Here is a 17,616-nt window from a genome sequence, read left to right on the forward strand (position 1 = left end):
GAAACAGGAGAAGTGACTGAAAATAGGTCAACAATGTTGACATCTGTGAAAGGGCAGTTTGGAATCAAGAATTTTTTGTGTACTGAGTAAAGTGTGCTCATAAAAGTGCTTTGTTTACACTGAGTGTGGACCCACATTTCAGAACTGCATATCAATACATCTTATTTGATTTAATTTAGGAGAACTTCTTGGATTGATTTCATACTGTGAAATGAGCACCTTTATCACAGTTTCTCCCAGTGTAAGAGAGGTGCCTCTGATAAACTGGACCTGTTCTTTTCAGCAGAGTTTCAGCTGCAGACTGGCTCAGGGTGGCCGGATGATCCTTTCAGTCATGGTCAACCCACGACCTGGACGTCTCGCCGGATGTCTAGCCTTGCAGGATCAACAGGGTTAAAAGTTGGGACGCTATTTGCTGGTGTGAATTCTAAGTCATTCTGGACATGGCATATAAATAATATATATATATATATATACATTTTATTTTTTTCTTTTGGATTTAGGACGCGATTTGCAGGCCGTGTGTCAAGTCTGCCTTTGCGCATTTTCCAGCCACAGCAGATGAACTTTCACCTCAACCTCTGAAGGACCTTTTTCTTTAAGCTTGTATCCGTTGACCATTTTTACCTCCAGCTACTCGCCATCCATCCACGCATCCCTCCGTGCGGGCTGGGGCGGATCGATAGGGCAGCATCTGCTCCGGGAAGCCGGCGGTCCCACACCGCGCTGCGCTTCGCTCTTTCCAAACGCCAGAACTGGTCATCTCTGAAAATTAAACTGACAGACACACATGATTAGTATGCGCGCTCTGCCTCTCTGCTTTCTGTCTTTCCCGTTTTTTTTTCTATCAAGTCGGGCACGCCAGCGTGCACGCACGTGCAGGCCTAACCACTCAGACAGCATGTATATTTATTCATTCATGCAGCTTTATATGAAGAAACACATAGGCATGCGCGCACTCAGGCAAAAGCACACGCACAGGGGCTTGCGCGCGCACGCACACACACTCATTCAACTTGTTACAAAATTCTACACACCCACAAAGCAATATATTTATTTTAAACATTGCGCGCAAAAATTGCACACTGGATTCACACACTATTTACTGGCACGCACGCGCCTGGGGCCTGCTCTGTGGTGCAGCAGCAGGACGCGGCTTTTATGGAAGACAAAAAGAGGGGGGGGGTCGCATTGATTCTTGTTGAGGGACTTTTCAGAATGAAGTGATTGAACAAAGCGGAGAATGCTGATTAAAGAGAAAAACAAGAGCGTCACCCTAACAGCTGTGAAGAGATTTAAGGGTTAATTACCTTTAAAAAACAAACAGGGGGCGCAAAGAGAAGGGAAAAGTCTTGATTATTTTATTATAAAAAGACAAAAAAAAAAATACTAAACGAGGTGTGACGACAGTACAATGACTGTATTTTTATTTATTTATTTTTTTTAAATTAATGATTCAGTTTTATTCTCATTTTTATTATAAATTAGGGGTTTTAAAACATTGCCAGCGCCAAGTTCTTCCCTCCAGTGTTAGAAACAATCAGAAAAGATGACAAATTTAAAAAAATGAAAGCTCTAAAAACTTGTTTTTTTATTATTTGTATCCTACTCTGTTGTATATTTATGATGCATCTCCATAATGTTGCACTGTGACAAAAGCAGCAGCATCACTTGTTACATACAAGGACAAACAGATCTTAAAAATTCATTGATCAGACGCGATAAACAGCCGGATGTCCGCGCATCAGTCAGAAGTTGTGCATGAAATCAGCCGAAGAAGAAGGAACTTTAACCTGTGGGGTTATGAGAAAAGGAGCATCTCCACCTCCGTACTCCCCCCGTCTAATCGCCTCCTCCCCCAACCCCCCACCCCGGAGAGAAAAGGGTTAATTGGAGTAGGAATTTCATCGCACATCTGTCAGATTTTTAAGGCCGTGACGCACTGAAAGCTGGGAGTCAATGTGAGCCGGGGGGGAGGGGGTGGGGAGGGGAAGGAGTTGGTGGTGAGATCGATGAAGTGGCAGGCAGAGGGAAGAGGAGGAGGAGGAGGAAAATCTCACGAGATAATGAAAGAAAAAGAGGAGAGCTGCTACAACACAGAGTGAAAACACGAGCTCAGGCGTGGAGATTTTTTTTCCAACAGAGTCTGAAGCAAAGCTTGAAAAACGGAGGCGGAAGGAAGAGCGCGTGAGGTTTGTTAGTAACCGCAGATGGTTTTTTTATTTGATTTTTTTTTTCCTGCGCTGTGGTTTGGTGAATGTAGCACCCCGGGGCGCAGCGGACCAATTGTGTGAATCTGTAGGTCTGATCGGCGACACACAGACGGGGAGATGCGCAGGGCGGACAGCAGCTCTGAGAAGTGGATAAGAAAAGGTAGGATTACGAATCTCTTCAAAACGATCCAGTCTCTGAATCATCTGTTTAATTTGGCACCCGAGAAGAAAAGCGCACCGCTAATTTGCAGCGTTTACTGTGCGCGCGCTCATTTTTATAACTTTAAATAACAAAAATAATAACAATAAATCTTCAATTATCTTCTAAAACGGGCTAGTTTTGAAGTCTCGTGTCATTATTATTACGTCTTCCGCTGGGTACGCGACGCAAATGTACCCAAATGCTCTTTTTATTGTTATTGTTTACCACGCATGTGCGTAAAATTGAGTCTGGAGAAACGTTATGCGGCTGTTGTCTTTGTCTTTAATGATGGAAGTTTTAGATTTCGGGAGTAACAGCGCCTGTCTTGTCTCACGCAGGCACAAAAGCGACGCTTCTGCCAGAGAACAGCTGAGCACCAAAGACAAACAGCCTTCAGATGCACAAGTGAGGAAGAAATAACCAGTTTGGACTCCTCATGCTGCTGCAAACTTCTTTTCTGGGAGTTTGAGGGAGTTTGAAGACAGTACTTAATGTTATCAGATAATTAATTAGACACCCCATAAGCCCGGAAATCAATTAATTCACAAATCAATAAATCCATAGTCTGGTGTAACAAGAGACCCTCCAGACTGTTAGCCTGGCTGTTGAACAACAATAACAAGCGGAGAGCAACAGCACACAGAGCAAAGAAATACACATTTATTTGCTGAAATTTAAGATGGATGGGGGTCTAGGGGAGATGTCCCTCCACAGCCACTCTGATTTGGCTCACAGCCAGGACGGCAGAGCCATGCTGCACACACGGGACCTCTCAGCTGCCTTCCCCAGGCCTTCCCTTGGGAGCTCCTCCATGTCTCTGGAACCCGAGCCCCGTCCACCGGGCTACGACCACTCTATGTCTGCGCTGGGCTACAGCGGCGACTCCCCGTCCAGCTCCGGCAGCACCTACACCACCCTGACCCCCCTGCAGCCCTTCGATGACAAGTTCCACCACCACCACCACCATCACCCCTGCCTTCCCGTCAGTAATGTTATCGGCAGCTTCACCCTCATGCGTGAAGATCGAGGCCTCAGCACCAACTTCTACAACCCATATGGCAAGGAGCTGGCTATGTCCCAGAGTCTGTCACCCCCCTCCACGGGTTCAGGCCTGGGCTCCTCCATGCATGGCTACGGCGGTCTGGGCAATGGGTCTAATGGCAATGGTGGACAGATGCTCCACACCGGTTATGATGTCCATGGGGGGAGCCTCTTTTGCCGAACATCAGATTTTGGCCGAGAGATGTCCCCACCAGGCCTGGGAGGAGGCGACGTGTCAGTTGGGCATCAGCTGAACAAAATGGAGGCTCACCAGCACACCCCCAGTCACCACCCTCACATCTACAGCCAGCACTACCAGCCTCACCATCACCCAAGCCAGCAAATCAGCAAGATAGGTGATCACCTGCACTCTTCGTCGTCTGCCGCGTCCTCGCCTGGTGAGGGCATGCTGCCCGGCTCACAGGGAGGCGGAAGCAATAGCGGGGAGGAGATCAACACCAGGGATGTGGCCCAGAGGATCATCACCGAGCTGAAGAGGTACAGCATCCCCCAGGCCATCTTCGCAGAGAGGGTTCTCTGTAGGTCACAGGGCACGCTGTCTGACCTCCTGAGGAACCCCAAGCCCTGGGGCAAGCTCAAGTCTGGCCGCGAAACCTTCAAGAGGATGTCTCGCTGGCTGCAGGAACCTGAGTTTCAAAGAATGGCCTCGCTCCGGCTGGAGGGTAAGATCTGTCTTTGCTCTCTGTATGCCTCACACATACACCTTCACCTTCACACAGAAAGCTCAACAACAGACACACTCTTTCCCCTTGTTTTCCCCAAACACCACCCTTCTCCATGTCTTCCCAAAAAAATCTTCTCTTGAGTGATCAGTATGCAGCTCAGGTTCATACATGAAGAAAAGCAAAAGCATCATGCGGATGTTTCTGCTCTTCACTCTGAGAATGTACAACTGGTTCATCTTTAATCTCATCAGGTATTGATAAGACGAACTTAGCAGCACATTGAGGACAGTTTGAGCAAGAAAGGGGCCCATATGTGCCGTTCCTTTGTTTACTTTGTTCCCAAACAGCACCTATTGATTTGTACAGTAGCTACAATAATAAAAAAAAAGCTCAGACATTTGCCCTCCTCTCAAATGAAGCATGAAGATCAACGTGAGCAGTGGTTGGCAATTTAATCGCTTTTGAGCCCACGAAATGATTTGAACAGATATGCCATTCTGGAGCGATTGATTAATTTGAGCAGTGATTTATATCTGCTCAGCGCCTGCCTGAAGTTGAGTTGGCAAGGCACCTGATGCAAATTAGACTTGAGCTTTTGCCAGACGCCTTTTATCAACGTCGTCACCGAGGCAATTACTGTGGGACTAAATACAAATTTTCTGCTCGTGGGAAGCACCTCGCAGGTTTGTGGAGTTTTGAAAAATCAGAGGTCGTTGCTTAACTGCAGGTGCATGCTTTGTGTTTATGCTCACTGTTTGAGTGAAAATGAATTCACAACAGTTTCTGGTTTTGCTTTCAGTCATTATAAATTCAATAGATTTGTGTTTCATGACTGTTGATCAGACAAAACAAGTAAAAGCTCTGCTTCTGCTTTTTTTGTGATATTTAAAGGAAAATATTTAAGACATTCAATGGCAATCAGGTAATTATTATGCTTGCTTCATAGTATTTGTACATATTTCAAAGAGTAAAGATTTTTTTGAAAGGCACATTGTAATCTGCTGCTTGACATTTAATATTCTTTGGGGACGTGGATTGAAGACACGACAGCACGCTGTACAGTGCCATGTTACAGTGTCGTCCCTCCACAGGGACCGGGGGGCCCATCTGATACACGCAGCACAGAAAGAAACCCAAGTGAGCACAGTAATATGAGACGAGCATAGACAGCCGTGTGTGTGTGTCTGTGTGTATCTGACAGTGGCGTGCTCACTGCAGGGGTCTGTGAGCTGTACGTGTGTGTGAGCCTGCCCAGTTCATCACTGCTCTTCGCTCTCTGTCAGCAGCTCGACTGATTAAGCCCAACAACACAATGGGGTTCATAGGTAATGATTGTGCACTCTTGCAATCTCTTCACAATTATTGATCTTTGATTGTTCAACTCTGAGAGCACATGTGTACATCCTCCATTCAGCAAAACGTCACGGCAATCATGACCAAAGCTCTTATCTGAAGATGAGTTATCTCGGTGTTTGTTGTGTAATTTGGCTAAAATGTTGGTTACTTTAATCCAATCGTTGGTTGAGTGGAGGATTCAAATGCAAATTATCTTTGCCTTTGCCTGAAGAAAGCACACTCATCATGATAAAACAGTCCTTCAAGCTGAAATTCAGGTCCAGTCACTCTCCTTTATTTGCAGTGTCCCCTTTCTTCATCTTTACAAACACAAACATTATTTCAACGAGTCAGTGCGCCATGTCTGAGAAGCCGATCAATCAGACTCATAAAAAATTAAAGCCTACACAGAGAAGTGTTTTAATGTTTGACATTGCTCCTCTCTCTCTGCTCCCACACACTCTAAAAGTGCATATTTAGTTCTTGGCAAAGCCACAATTTAGACAGCTCGGCACTTTTCTACATAACCTACTTTCCGAAGAGGGTTGTTGTGTTTTTCCCCCCTCTGGCCAACCCCCTTTTGTTTAATTACAAGCCTCTATTGATTTCCATGGGAAAGAGCAGCACGCTTTGCCCACACACACCTCGGCCGCATCGGCAAATCGAGACTGGAATTAGAATGCGCGGTGCCCTGTGCTCCCCAGTCTGAAGACAGCTCAAGTGCTCTCTGCTCCACGCCTCAAGTTTTAAGATGATCCTCCTTAATGCGGCACTCGCCTAAATACATAGAAGGCCCTTTAAAGTCAGCCGGAAGCACTGTTATTTCCATAACCATGTCTCTTCTGTAGAGACCTGCACAGCTCTCCCTGAAGCTCGACGCACAGTAATTATGGAATGCAGTTGCTGCCATTTTGTCTTTTCAAATAGCCGTCTTTGTGCTGAGACACATTGCAAAACATGGAGGAGGTGATCCCTCGGATTTATCTGCAGTATCTAGTTTGTGTGCACACTCTATGGATTACTGCACTGTATATGAGATGCATCTTCAAGCCAACCTCAGGCTGTAGAGAAGGCAATCAGGATTTAGTCGAAGAAGAAGGCAGGATAAAGACCACACAGCCGTGCTTCGACACTTAAAGTCAAGGAGAGGATCAGAGACTATAACTTTAAAGATGATGGCCGAAGCCCTTGACTAAAGGTCTGAATGAAAAAGAAAGGTCAATGTGGTTTACGTGTCGGCTCCAGCGCCTGCACCACCCCCACAGCGATGAAAACCACAAAGCCTCGTCCACCCCTCACTGCGTACAGTTTACATTCGGTTGGCGAGGCTCAAAGGTCAGAGCTGATTTCCATTTGCATATCAGGACTTGCTAACAGTCCGGCATGGCTTCCTGTGTGCAGCATCAAGTGAACGGCGTTGCTGTTTTAGTTGTTGTTTTTATTAATTTGACCCTTCCAGCTTCCCCAACTCCAGTGCTGAAGGGGTTAACCAGCCTCTGTGGGTCGAGAAGTCTGAGCTGCACAGATTTAATCAATAATTTCTATCAGCCCCTGGCCCAAGAAATCAGCAAGGGGTGGGCTGGGGATGGAGGGGAGGGGGCTGGAAGGAGAGGACAGGGAGGGAAGGAGCCTGGGGGGGGGGATTCTGGCTGGGAGGGGGGTTGTAGGTTTAGACGCCGGGGGGTAGGGAAAGGACTTTCGATCACGTTTCAGCAACACGAGACAGGGGGCATACATCATGATTAGGGGCTGTTCCCACGATCATAAGAAGCCTATAGGGGAATATTTATATCTGCTGGAGGAGCCCCAGTGCCGGGGATTTATAGCATGGTAATTGTGAGCCTTTTACACATGATTACAGCATAAGGAAGCATTTACTTAATGGTCGTGATCGTCTGTGAGGCAGAGAGCTGAGGACGGGATGGAGGCGAGGAGAATAAGGAGAGCGGCAGGACGCAGCAGCTCCTCCAACCAGCTATAAATCCACGCTACAAGCAAGCTGTTCGGCACTATCATGTCATTCCTTTCATTACTACATGAGCCGAGAGTGCAACACTGTATACACCTAGTCCACATCCCAACCCCCAACCCACAAATATCGATGGTAAAGATGGTGTAAAACCCGTGAAAAATGTAGCATTCGAAAAAGGAAAAAAAAAAAAATCATTTCACTTGTGGTGATATTGACATGTGGCTGACATCTTGGCCTGTTCAGATTTTAATGAGACGTGGTTCGATAGCTCTCAGAAATGCAAACGAGCTCTTGATGCCCTAAAAGCTAACAAGCCCCTGTAATCTCAAGTTGACAAGAGTGCATCCCAGAGTAAAAACATTTCCTTCAGATAATGATTTTGGAGTTGAATGTTCGCAGGGAATTCATGGCCAGATTTATTCATGTCCACTCAAGTACTTTAGTTTGAGAAACTCAGCTGGATGTCGGAGCAATCAAAGCCCGGAGGTTCACGATGCAGCTCTCAGACCGGGGTCCATTGCTGATGTTGTGACGGCACTCGTGTGGAAAATGGGAAAGGCGGCACTGAGGTCACGCTCATTTCTCAAGCACTCTGCTAATGAGAGAAATTTGCTGGTGTGAGTTGGAGGAGTGAAGGCTCGGTCGTACACTAAACACCAGCAGCAGCCTTGATGCGTTTCCCAATGGGAAGCTGTAAGCCAGTCAATAGAATGTGTCAGAGCTGTTATGAGAGTAAAAAAAAAAGCACCATCGGTGGTTTATAAAGAGTAATCTTGTAGCGTGTGTGAGCTGGATTGAGTCTGTGTTTGTTAGAGTTGTAGATATGGAATTTTAAGGTTATTTCTAGCTGATATTGCCAACTATGAAGGTCATTATGTCAATAAAAGGGATTCACAAACAGTTTTGTTTTCTTAACAGTAGCAAAAACAGTAAAAAATGAAAAAAAGTCTGTTCAGCTAAATTATTTCCGTTATTTCCGTTATCAAGTTTTATTTCAGAGCTCTACAAGAGAAGTATATATTTTTAAGCTTTCTTCAAATATTAATTTGCAAAATGTTGTTGGATACAGGTTAAAAACAAACAAACAAAAACAAAACAGAAAAAAAAAACAAATACAGTCATCTGCCTCCAGAAAGTTTTTTTTAAAGGTGTGACTAAAGGGGGGGCCCTGATAATCTTGGGGTGGCACACCAGAACCAAAAGCCATAATTTAATTTAAGGGGTTTTATTTTTCTGCTGTCATAAAATATAAAGGCAATTTGAAAAACGGGTAAAATCAGAGTTAGAGTTTCAGTTTCTTATTTTACCACAAATATTACTGAGAACAACACAATCACTACTCAGCTCATTAAAACTTATCTTTTCCTCTCCTAAAGTCATGTTTGTAAAAAAAAAAATATTCATATAACCTCCTGAAACCTTCCATCCTGATATGACAACATTGGCTTTCTGCACCAAAATATTTTATTTTATTCAAATTAGACCTGTTGTCCTTATTCAGAGAGACTAGCTTTGACATTTTATTCATCTAAATTAAATTTTAAATAAAACAAATATTTCATTTATATATTTTATTTAAAAAAACAGTTTTTATTGTTTTTATATATTTATGAGGTCCTGCCAAGCTCAGATAGCCAGGGTAAATTAAAAATGCACAACAAAAAACAAACAAACAAACAAGGTTAGAGGACTGTCTGCCCAGGGGAGGGGCAGAGGTGGTGGGGTGGGGCTGCAAATTTATAGAGGTGGCCGTGCCCCCCCCCCTAGTGCCGGTTAGGGTTAATTTCATTTTCTGAAAGCCTGAAGATCTTGTTGCTCTAATATTTTTAACAGTAAGTCATCTTTTATGCACTTTTTATTCTGTAACCAACTGCATAGGGATTACAAATATTTCAGTATGTTTATATAATATATGATAATTAAAAACCAAAAAAAAACCCCAAAACATTACAAATCCACCATAAGCACTTATAATTTTTCTGTGTTGCACTGTTGTGTGTTGTGAGCACATTCTCCTCTGCTTACTCCTGGAAACACATCTGATACCATCAGCAGAACACCGGCCCGACAACCACACAGTGCTGATTGAAACCTCTTAAAAGTGTGCATTTAGGTAATTGCAGGACTCCCCCAAATATGTTTTAGTCCACTTAAGGCTTCTAAACACCCTGTGGGCAATGCCGACTCTGCTTGTTTCCTCTCACCCCTGACGTCACCTCGCCTAAATAGAAAATAAATTAGTTCCACCTAAAGTGATTATTACTCACTCACTGCCGCCACATGTAAATGACTTTTATGTGAAACTAATGATGTTGTAGCGTCCACTAAGGGAAAAGGGGGAGAGAGGAAGAGGAAGGAGATGGATAGAGGAAGAGAAGGGTGGGGTGCGGTGGTGGGGAGTTGGCTCGGTACACAAAGGCAGAGGTTGGTGTTGTGTTTCCTGTAAATACAGAATTACAGCGTGTTAGAGGTGAAGGGTTCAGCGATGGATATGCAGAAGAACATGCAGCCTGAATTTAAAATGCTCGTCTGAGTCTCAAAATGGATCTGCTGCTCGGCCCACACACTTCAGGCTGCTTCTCATTCCTGCCCAACAAAACGGGCTTATTTTGCAGGTTAATTTTTTTTCTCTTTTCACTGTTTGATTTCAGATTTTTTCATGAGCGAATATTGATTATGTAATTGAGCAGGCTGCTGTGGCTGCAGCGGTGCTTAACCCAGACCTTGAGTTTTTCATTCTGTGGTTTATGTATGCAAGACCGACTTAGAAAATAATGCAAAAAAGACTAATAAAAACAAAATCACCATAAGACTTTTTCACCTCAGTCCCTGCGTACACTGTTTGAGTATCAACAACTTTAACACTTTAACAAGAGATGATGAATGCTAACATCCTCTGTGGAACACAGATTCATATCTAAACACTAGTTGTTGGAGTGTTTAGCAAAATAAAAAATTGCACAGTTAGTATTCATCATTAATCTGTGAGATTATTCATTTATTGTTTATCTGTTATTTCATGCTTGTGAATCTAAGTTGTCTTCCAAAATAGGAAAAACGCATGGAGTTACAAAAACCATCGTGAATGAAATGAATCTGGTTGAAAACAACTCCAACAGTTTTATTTTGCAAACTAATGTGTTTTTATACCATCTGTTTATGTTTCTGAAGAATATTTTTTGGAAGGCGTATAACAATACCAGATTTCACACAATGTTTCCAGGCCAAATCTATTTTTTAAAAAAAGAGAAGACTTCAAAAAATAATATAAAAGGATAAAAATAAATACCATGATTAAAAACACCAGAGCTGTGGCTTTGAAATGTTTTCTTTTTCTTTTCTCAGCGGCAGCCGACAGCCGCTCACTGGCAACAAGATGTGAAAGATTGAACATCTTGATTCCTTTACTGCACAATGAAACAAGTTGCTGATTCATCTCTTTCAACTAATCAAAGTTGCTTAGCTAATCTGTTTTCTTTCAACAAATCCACTTTCCCTCAGCTTAATCCATTTGTCCTAGTTAGCCAGCCAGTCTGTTAGCTAACCTGTTTCCCCTTGCCTCTTTCTAATACATCTTTCATCCATGTGCCTGCAGCCTGCAAACGTAAGGAACAGGAGCAGAGCAAGCTGGAGCGCAACCAGGGCCCGAAGCGCACCAGGCTGGTGTTCACAGACCTGCAGCGGCGCACGCTCATGGCCATCTTCAGGGAGAACCACCGCCCCACCAAAGACCTGCAGGTCACCATCTCCCAGCAGCTGGGCCTGGAGCTCTCCACCGTCAGCAATTTCTTCATGAATGCCCGCCGACGCAACCTCAACAAGTGGGCAGACGAGGGGCGCCCCTCCTCCACTGGCTCCTCGGGCTCCAGCGTCTCCTCCTCTGCAGTGTCCTGCAGCACCGCGTGACCACAGACCGTCCAGGAGGTGCGACGGGGAGGGAGCAGGGAGGCACATAGACTGATCTAAGTGGAGATCAGCCGTTACAAATGTCCTCCTCGTTATCAGAAGGAGTGACGGAGCCAGCTGTTATAGATGATTTTATGAAGATGAAGCATTTTTTTTTCCAAACCAAAGTTGATTGCCTCTTTGAAATGGAAGGAGGCAATGCCTAGAGTGATACGACTGCAGGATGTGAGGTCCTGCCTGTATAGTCAAAGGTGCAAAGATAATTTGACTCAAAAACATTCAAACCCTTACATAGACGCCATCTCATTGCTTTATTTTGATTGTGTAGTTTAGAGATAATGAGGGTATTACAAATCAGGAGGAAGTATATTTTGATGTACCTTCAAATTTTATTCTCACCTCTCCAAACGTGAAGAATCAAGAGGTGAAGTTTGCTCACGTCTGGAGAGCTCCATTGTGTACCTTTTTAATCAAAAGTGATCACCATTGTCCAAAGATGTTAATCTTCCCCCCAGTCCTCCTATTGTTCCTCGAGAATCAAGGTGAAAGAGGAAGAAAAGGCATTTTCTTAATTCATTTTTTGTGAAGAAGCCAGTTCCCCTTTTTTAGCATGTGTTTCCATGGTGATGGACTGTATGGTGCTGTTTCAAGTTTGGAGCCTGGAATAATCAGGAGTGTTCTGTAGCGTCCGTAAATCCCAGCCGTCAATCATTAACAACCAACAAGAGCATCTCCGGCATTTTGTCAAAACGGTCTCATCTTGAATTAATCAGAGGTTTCAAGGGGGATCTACAGTGCATCTCGACGTACGCCGGGACAAAATCAATAAACACAAGAAGGACGCCGAAACAGACTTGTTGATGCAACCATTTAGCTTTAAGACTCTCACTGAGCTTTCAAAGAAAAGCTCCACAGCCATTTTATGACTCAAAATCAAGCCACAAAAAAGAAATGGAAAGGTTTTGAAGAGAAGACGTACACCTGACGCAGTGTATAGTGACATTTTAGTATTTTTTTCAAATCATTTCCAAAATAACTGTGAACACACACCTCTGCTCCATTCCGAAATCTTTTTTTTACAGATGTCTAGAAAATGGAGGAATGTGATTCTTTCTGCCCTTTTTGTACAGATTTCAAGCACATCGATCTATTTATAGAACCACGTTGGAAGTGCAGGGCAGTTTGTTTCAGCCCTGCTAACGTACAAGGTCATTTTTTTGGTCCACAAAGGAACGGCTTTAACACGCCTCCTTATAGCCAAAAGATAAATCAAACCAAGAACATTTCAAATGCAATTACTGACCTGATCATGCTATTTATTTCTGTATTTGTGTATTTATTGATTTTCCTTTTTTTTTTCTCTATTTATTTGGTTATTTATTTATGCTATCTATATACTGTAAGTATTTATTTAACAATGCTCTGTATGTCTGTGTGAAACTTAAGACTTTTTTTCTGATGGGCACTTTTAGCTGTAGAATCCCATCGTAATACCAAAGATTAACATTGCTTCCCTGAATGTACGGCCTGAATCCCTGAACCCAGTACCTGATCCCGACCCAGTCCAACCCGATCCACCCAGTGATGTTGTGTATCTCTCGATCCTGAAGGCCTGGCCTTTGTTTTTTTTTGTTTTGTCCTCTTTTTTTATTTTTGTAGACTATTGGGGAATTCTTTACTCTTGCAAATGTCTCTGCTGTCAGATCTTAATGCCAAGGCCAAAGCTTGTTTGAATGTTGTGATAATATTTATAATTAATAATACTATGAATAATAATAGTGACAAAGATGATGTGGCATCCCATGGATTTAGAAGTTGCTTGTAAAGTCGTATTCTGACCAATGTCATTCGGAGGAGTGTGTAAAGTGTCCGCAGACCCACGGAAAGCGCTGACTGAAGTGGAGTGGGAATCCTCCAGGGTCACATGCAAACATGTGTGCTGCTGTGTGTCTGCTTGGCTAAACATGCATGGTTGTGACCGCCTCCTCCCTTACTCAAACTCCTCCCCAGTGCAGTGCAGAAACTCATGTCGATGTCCAACTCAGTGTGAACTCACTGTTCCTCCACATGCCAAGCTCTTCTGCCAGTTTTCTCAGTTCCAGAGGGTCCTTTGGGTTCACTCCTGCTCTTCTGTTGCTTTATTCCAAAGATTTTGAAATTTGCTTGCAGGTTTGTGTTCTTAAGGTGTGTTCTTGCTTTCTGAGTATTTGGGTTTTTTGTGTGCTCAATCTTTGAAGCTCTTAGAGCTCATCCCTGACCTTTGTGGGTCTAAGCATTGCTCTCTGGGCTTCTGCTCTTGTTTTGTTTAATGTGGTATCTCATGGTCTGTGGGTAGTTGGTGAACAACATTCATCAGGGAGTCTCCTGAATGTCTCCAGAATGTCTCGGGACTTCCTCCTGTGAGTCTCTGAGGTGTGCAGTTCTGTCGCTTGAATTTTGAACAGTTTCAAAAAATTTGTGAAACAGCTTTTTTCTTAAAATAGTCAAATAGTTGGTGTGGGTGTCTCCATCCCATCTCGGGCCAAGCTGAACTTTGCCACAGGCGTCTCCAACTCGTTTCAAGAGTGCTAGAGTTGCATTCTGACACCTGCACAGAAGCTCTCCTCTGACAGAAATCTTCTGAGGCAAATGTCCAGGTCTAAATACCACGCTGATGATAAACAATAATCACTGAAAAACTGGTCCAAAAGTGTGCTGCAGCAGATTCAGTCATAAACGAGGCTACTGAGTTGGGAACAAAATGAGTCAAGATGGATGGAGGTGGACCACGGAATAATGTGCATGGCCAAGAATACAGTTTTGCAAGCTGTGCATGAGATAATAGGCTGTAATTTTAAAAACCTGGCTGCTCAAAACGTGACCACATGGCTTTAATTGCCTGAAACTGCAACTGAAAATTCATGTATTTTCTTGCATTGTTCCTGCAATTTTGAAGGATTTTTTTTATCAGCTAGTTTCCCAACAGTCACAGCTCAGTGAGATACCACCTTTAGTTTCTCATTTTCTGTGGCTGTTTTAAGTCTTTGATTATGTTGTAAGGCTTTTATGGTTTGACCATCATTGGGGTTTTCTTGAATGTTTTTCGTGGTTTTCTAAGTTCCTGCGAGCAGCTTGCATAGCATAAATGTTTTGATTTTCCAGTGTTTTGTGTGGTGGAAGCGTAAATCAGGAGAAAATCACCAAAGACCCCACTCTCTGACCCCTGAGTAAACGCTTCCAAAGAGTAACGAGGCTGACATGGCTGTTTTCCACCCTCGCTCCCTGTCTCATTTTCTCTCTCTTTCTCTGTCTTTAACGTTCGAAGGGGAGAATTGGTGTAGCCCCCTTCACAGCATGCACTTGAAAGACGAGCGGTCATGAAAGAGGCCATCGACTTTTTCGTGGACTTCAAAGGGGGAGGCTTTTTTTATCCTGTCTCCTCTTTGGGTCTCTGGGCCGAGGTCCGCTGTTGGCCAGACCTGTGGGCTTTAGGGGGCATTCAAAAGGGGTGGGGTGGGGCGAGATCAGAGAGGAGGCTGAATCATCCAGAATGAAGATGGTAGTTCTGTGTGTGTGTGTAAAAGAAGTAGTAAGAGGGGGTGGTTTGAGAAACGGGGGTGTTGGAGTGGTGAGGCATGGAGCTGAATTAAACTTTAATGAGTAACAATTGTAAGCATGCTGAGAGCGAGGGGGGGCAGTGGTGGGGGTGTGCGGTTGGGTCTGTTCAGGGGTGAAAAAAATTAAAAATAAAAGAGCTTGAAGGCTCCTCTGCCGACCCCTGCTTGCTGCTGTCATTGTATCAAAGCTGAGGTGACACCTTTCAGGTTTCCCTTTGTCTCCCTGACTGGTAGTCTAAAATGGAGACAGAGCTGTTTGTATTGAGCCACCTTCTGCTCCGTGTCAAGCAGGAAAGCTCTTCCTTCTCTGTGTAGAGAGGAGGCGGCAGGGAGGGGTAAATACAGTTGGCTGCTGCAGGTGATCTGATGCCATTTTAGCCTGTGGCTCCCCCTAGTGTCAATTCCACATACTTCATCCTGAGACAGTTCTGGGCAGCATGAAAATATTAAAGGTACTCATTGCAAAGTATGGGAAAAAAAAGGTTCTCCTGAACTATATCAAATGTTACGGGTTGATTCTAGTAATTTCTTACAGATAAATTGATATGCAATTCTGATGTGCAGGTCCACATTCAATGTAAACAAAGTTCTCAGCTGAATCCACCGCTCGAGTCACCCGACTGACCTTCATTAGGCTGTGTCCAAGTAAATAAATAAGGTGTAGAATCTCAGAGAAGACATTTAATTGGAAATATAAGAGTGAATCTGCTGCTAAATGCAAAAAAAGGAGAAAGAACAAATATGACGACTGTCAAGAATAAATATTGGGGATCAAGCAGGGTGATGGAGTGGCTTAAAGAAAGAGCTCAGCATTCAAACTAGGGGCAGGCAGGGATTTTTGAATTTTCAAAATGACATGCCAAGTTTTACCCTAAAAGTGCTTTTCCACCTAAGGCCCACCTACCTTACCCCCCAAAAAGAAAGGAACAACAAATCAGAGCATCCCCTGCGTCTTTCTGCCGTTGTAGTTTATTTTGAAAGGGTTTTAAAATGGAAGCTATAGTCACTGGTAAACTCAGCTTTACGGAAAGAATACGTTCATCCTCCTCCATGTTGATCCACTTGACCAGTGAAAATGAAGGATTCTCGCAGGATTAGCAGCAGGACACAACTCAGTTTCATTAAAAAGGGTTTTTAAATGCAGGACTCGGAGTGAATAAAGTTACTGTTAATTTAACCATGTGAACACAGTTATTTTCCAGTAAAATCAAGAAACAAGCAGCGGTCCTACATCATAAAGCTGACATTAGGGCTTAATAAGATGCCTTCTCTGCTTTTTAAATGATCGGTTTCACTGATAGTTACTGTATTAATTTGCCCCACATGAGTAAAAGATGAAACAAGCACACACTGCGAGAAGCGTGAATCTCTGGAAGTTGATCTTAAGTTTGTAGAGGTGGCTGGTAGGTTAGGGGAATGAATGGGACCAGCAGAAACAAACTGTGTGAAGGTGAAATATTCAAAATAAAATTAAATAACTGCCAGACGAACTTGAAGAGTGTTTTGCGTAAAATGCACATCTCTAATTTAAAAACACGCAGCTTTTGCAAAACTTTTTCTAGACCTGGAAGTTAAGCATTTCACAGTTTTTCAACCTCTACTTTAACACTAATATACTTTACTCAGCAAATATGAGGGTAAATAAATACCAACACATCAAAACTGTCAGACTTCTTGTTCCTAAATGGGTTTTTCATGGCTGTTTCTGCATGTAAACAAACATGTTGGCATCTGCTTAAAAAGTTTGCTTACAATTTTTTTAAATTTAGGGACATATAGACCATCAGTGTAAGAACAATGTTGTGCAGATTTTGTTCTTACTTTATTATATGAATTTGAATATGAATATCTTTTTGACTTGTCTTCATGACTTTGCAGTGAGTACCTTTAAAATAGCAGAACTGAAATTAAAAAAGACAAAATAAACATTCAATAATGTTTCAACCCAAAACAGAAAGAGAGAGAGAAAAAAAACTACCAAAGATTAACAGGCGCTGTAGATTTCCTTTCAGAGCCACTCAACTAAAAAGCACCGGTGGGGTTTATTGCGCTGAAAATTTCTGTTTGCAAAAACAGCATTATATAGAGCTGGAACTGAGAACCTGACGAGAGCGTGTCTTCAGATGGAAGTCTTTAGACTTTGTAAGCCCCAGTGTGTCTGTCCCTGCCTTCTTCCCCTCGTGTGTTCACAAAGACTTTACCCATCTACCTCAACTGTGTGAGATGTTGTGTGGAAAAGATATTTCTTAACCAAAGAATCCATCCTGTCAGGGTGTCTGTCTGTCAATCTATTTATCTATCTATCTTGTCTGTCCTTCCGTCTCTTTTTCATGCCTTTTACTCCAAACCAAATGTGCTGGAATCAATCTGTAACAGGAGCCGATTGGGGCTCCCATCCAGCCAAAGCTGAAGCCCAGTATGCTAGTGTCCCATTGATCCATGTTCTGTATATAAATATGAAATCATTCTCAAGACCAAAAAAGAAAAAAAAAGGAGGTGACAATCTAAGCAAGGAGGTTCTTGCTGTAATCAACGTTGCCTGTTCCTTGTTTTCCATAAACTATAGAATTAAGCCCAAGAGGCCCAAGAATCAAGCGCTCATCCTGAAATAAAAAAGGTCACAGAAGACAGAAGCTATTTTTCCACATTTGTAAGCGCCCCCCCC

General features: G+C 43.2%; 1 protein-coding gene across 1 annotated transcript; it reads left to right on the forward strand.

Moving 5' to 3' along the window:
* Window positions 1-1,975: 1,975 nt before the first annotated feature.
* On the forward strand, window positions 1,976-15,023 carry onecutl (one cut domain, family member, like). The gene is made up of 3 exons (XM_017428474.3): window positions 1,976-2,373; window positions 2,754-4,139; window positions 11,045-15,023. Exons 2-3 carry the CDS (start codon window positions 3,095-3,097, stop codon window positions 11,353-11,355), a joined length of 1,356 nt encoding a protein of 451 aa, XP_017283963.1. The 5' UTR covers window positions 1,976-2,373; window positions 2,754-3,094; the 3' UTR covers window positions 11,356-15,023.
* Window positions 15,024-17,616: the final 2,593 nt, after the last annotated feature.

This window comes from Kryptolebias marmoratus, linkage group LG16 (assembly GCF_001649575.2).
Source record: "Kryptolebias marmoratus isolate JLee-2015 linkage group LG16, ASM164957v2, whole genome shotgun sequence".
Lineage (NCBI taxonomy): Eukaryota > Metazoa > Chordata > Actinopteri > Cyprinodontiformes > Rivulidae > Kryptolebias > Kryptolebias marmoratus.